The sequence below is a fragment of the Pinus tabuliformis genome, chromosome X (genome assembly GCF_031772625.1).
Source record: "Pinus tabuliformis cultivar Carrire ecotype Pingquan chromosome X, CPIR1, whole genome shotgun sequence".
Taxonomy (NCBI): Eukaryota; Viridiplantae; Streptophyta; class Pinopsida; order Pinales; family Pinaceae; genus Pinus; species Pinus tabuliformis.
Window position 1 is genome coordinate 235,142,589 of NC_142308.1, and position 2,377 is coordinate 235,144,965.

Below are 2,377 nucleotides of genomic sequence, written 5' to 3' on the forward strand. Positions count from 1 at the left end.
TCTGGGATTTCAGCTGAAGGCCAAGGGCTATTCCAAAGCAGATTGGCAATGGTTGATAGAAAGATATTAAAAAAAAATATTCGGCTTGGGAATTCAAGTTTCTTTCCTTGGCAGGTAGAATTATTCTAACTCGGGCGGTCTTATCGCAGTTGGCTGTTTTCTGGGCTCATATTTTCTTCCTAACTGCAAGCATCATTCACAAAATGAATAGGATATCTGCTAATTTTATATGGGGTGGTAAATCAAATCAGAGGAAATTCCATCTATCCAAAATGGAAAAGATTTCTTTGCCTAAGAATCTAGGCGGTTGGGCACTGTTGGATTTGCGGAATTTTGGTAAAGCACTCCTTTGCAAATCTCTGTGGAGGGGAATCTTTGGTGAAGGGCCGTGGAGTATCACTATTAAAAAGAAATACATGAAAGGTAAAGATTTGGAATTCTGGTACAGGAATGGATCAATTGGAGCCAAGCAAGGATCTGCTATATGGCTCAGTCTCCGCAAAATCGAGCAATATTTTTTAAAGAATCTGAAGTGGAGTCTTTATTCTGGCAGCAGAATTTTAATTGGAATTGACCCCATTCTGAGTGGGCGGGAATGCTTAACCATCCCTAAGAGCCTTCTGTTTTTCTTCTACAGGAGAGGCATTTTTACGTGGGACAAATTAATATCAGTTTGGCATGGACCAAACCCCCTATGGAAAGAAGCCAATGAAATTCATTTGTCAGAGCCTCTAGTTATGGTATGGAATTCTGTCAAGGATGCTCTTCGAAATTGTGGTTTTCATCGTTCAGGGATAGTTGACCATCTTATTTGGATAGTGCCAAATGCAAAGCTGCCAGCTCGTGTAAAAGACATTTACTCTTATATTATTAATTTAAAGGCTTCTCTTTCCTGCTCTATATATCCCACGATCCTCTAGAAGTCGGGGTGCCCTCTTAAAATGATTATCTTCTCGTGGCTGGTGTTCAACAACAAAAATTTAAGATGGGAAAATTTAAGGAAAATGAACTGTCACGGGCCGAGTAGATGTTCTATGTGCAAATCAACTGAGGAATCCAATTATCACATGTTCTTCCAATGCAAATCTTCTCTGCAAATCTAGTATGAATTGGCAATTCTTTATGGTTTCCCTCATGTTGTTTTTGTTTCAATCCATGCAGCTTTTGAATGGTGGAGTGCTCAAGGCGAATCATGGAGATCTTTTATTATCATCGTCCTATGGTGCGCATGGAAATGGAGGAATAACAAAATCTTCAAAGATACAAAGGACTCCCTAAAGTCTATTTTGCAACGCATCATCTCCATCTATGATTCTGTGCTAATAAAACAACCCAAAATGAGAAAAGGCCACATGAAAGAGAAAGAATGTCCCCTCAACAGAGTTCCTAGTGCATTTTTTGATGGGGCTGAGCAACAAAACACTTGTGGCTGCGGAGTTCACATTATCATGGACGAGAAGCTCCAATATCTTATTTCATGGAATGGTGGGAAAGGCACTAATAGTATGGCTGAGGCGAGGGCTCTAGCGGGCCTCCTTGCCTTCTGTGTGTTTTTTGATATACAGGAAATTTCAATTTATGGTGACTCCAAAACAATGATTGATCATGTCAAGGGTGCCTGCCACATTAATAGTCCTCATTTGGCAGGATGGATGGACAGGATAATGTTCTTCTGGGGGCGCATGAGAGATTGCTCCATACACCACATCTACCGTGCCCAGAATCTCCAGGCTGACTGCCTGTCCAAGAAGGGTCTGATTTTAGGTTCTGGCTCATGGTCCATGAAGGTTATAGATGGAGAGAATTCCTGCTTCATCCAGGACTTCTCTATCCCTAGTTTTTGAGACTCCTTTGGTTTTGTTACAGGTTCTCTTTTCTTCAACCTTTTTGTCTTTTCTTGTATAAATCATGAGTTTTAGCCGTCCTAAAACTCAATCTCATATGTAATATGTACTCGTCATGTGATGCTCATATCTCTGGTTTTTATTTTTCCTGATTGTCTTTTTCTTGATTAGTGATACAAGCTTCCGCTTTGTGGAAGGCTCTCTTCCTTCATGTTTTGGCCACGTTGTCTCTTTATCTAGGTCTTTTGGCTTTTTTTTTGAGCCATTTTTCTACCATCTGCATCTTTTATATTGACTCAATATAATACTATGAAGCTTTTTCTTTTCTGAAAAAAATATCTCTCAATATTGTTGCTAGGACAATTAGGTTAAGTAATGTGAAAAATTCTCAATTTTCATTTCCAATGGTAAATTCTTTGCATCTTGTCGCTTTTTGCTGAGTGTTTTCCATCTTTGCTTTTTATGCCGCCTAGACTTTGCTAAAAAGTCCTATTTATGCAAAGGTATGAAACATGTAACCTAAGGGATGACAT

General features: G+C 39.3%; 1 protein-coding gene across 1 annotated transcript; it reads left to right on the top strand.

The window, feature by feature from the left end:
• Positions 1-1,337: 1,337 nt before the first annotated feature.
• On the top strand, positions 1,338-1,844 carry LOC149139232 (uncharacterized). Its single transcript, XM_089450651.1, has one exon. The coding sequence runs from the start codon at positions 1,338-1,340 to the stop codon at positions 1,842-1,844; it is 507 nt and encodes a 168-aa protein (XP_089306777.1).
• The last annotated feature ends 533 nt before the right edge of the window (positions 1,845-2,377 follow it).

Excerpts from the sequence above, each read along its gene's own strand:
- LOC149139232 (XM_089450651.1), top strand. The coding sequence starts at position 1,338 with ATGAGAAAAGGCCACATGAAAGAGAAAGAATGTCCCCTCAACAGAGTT.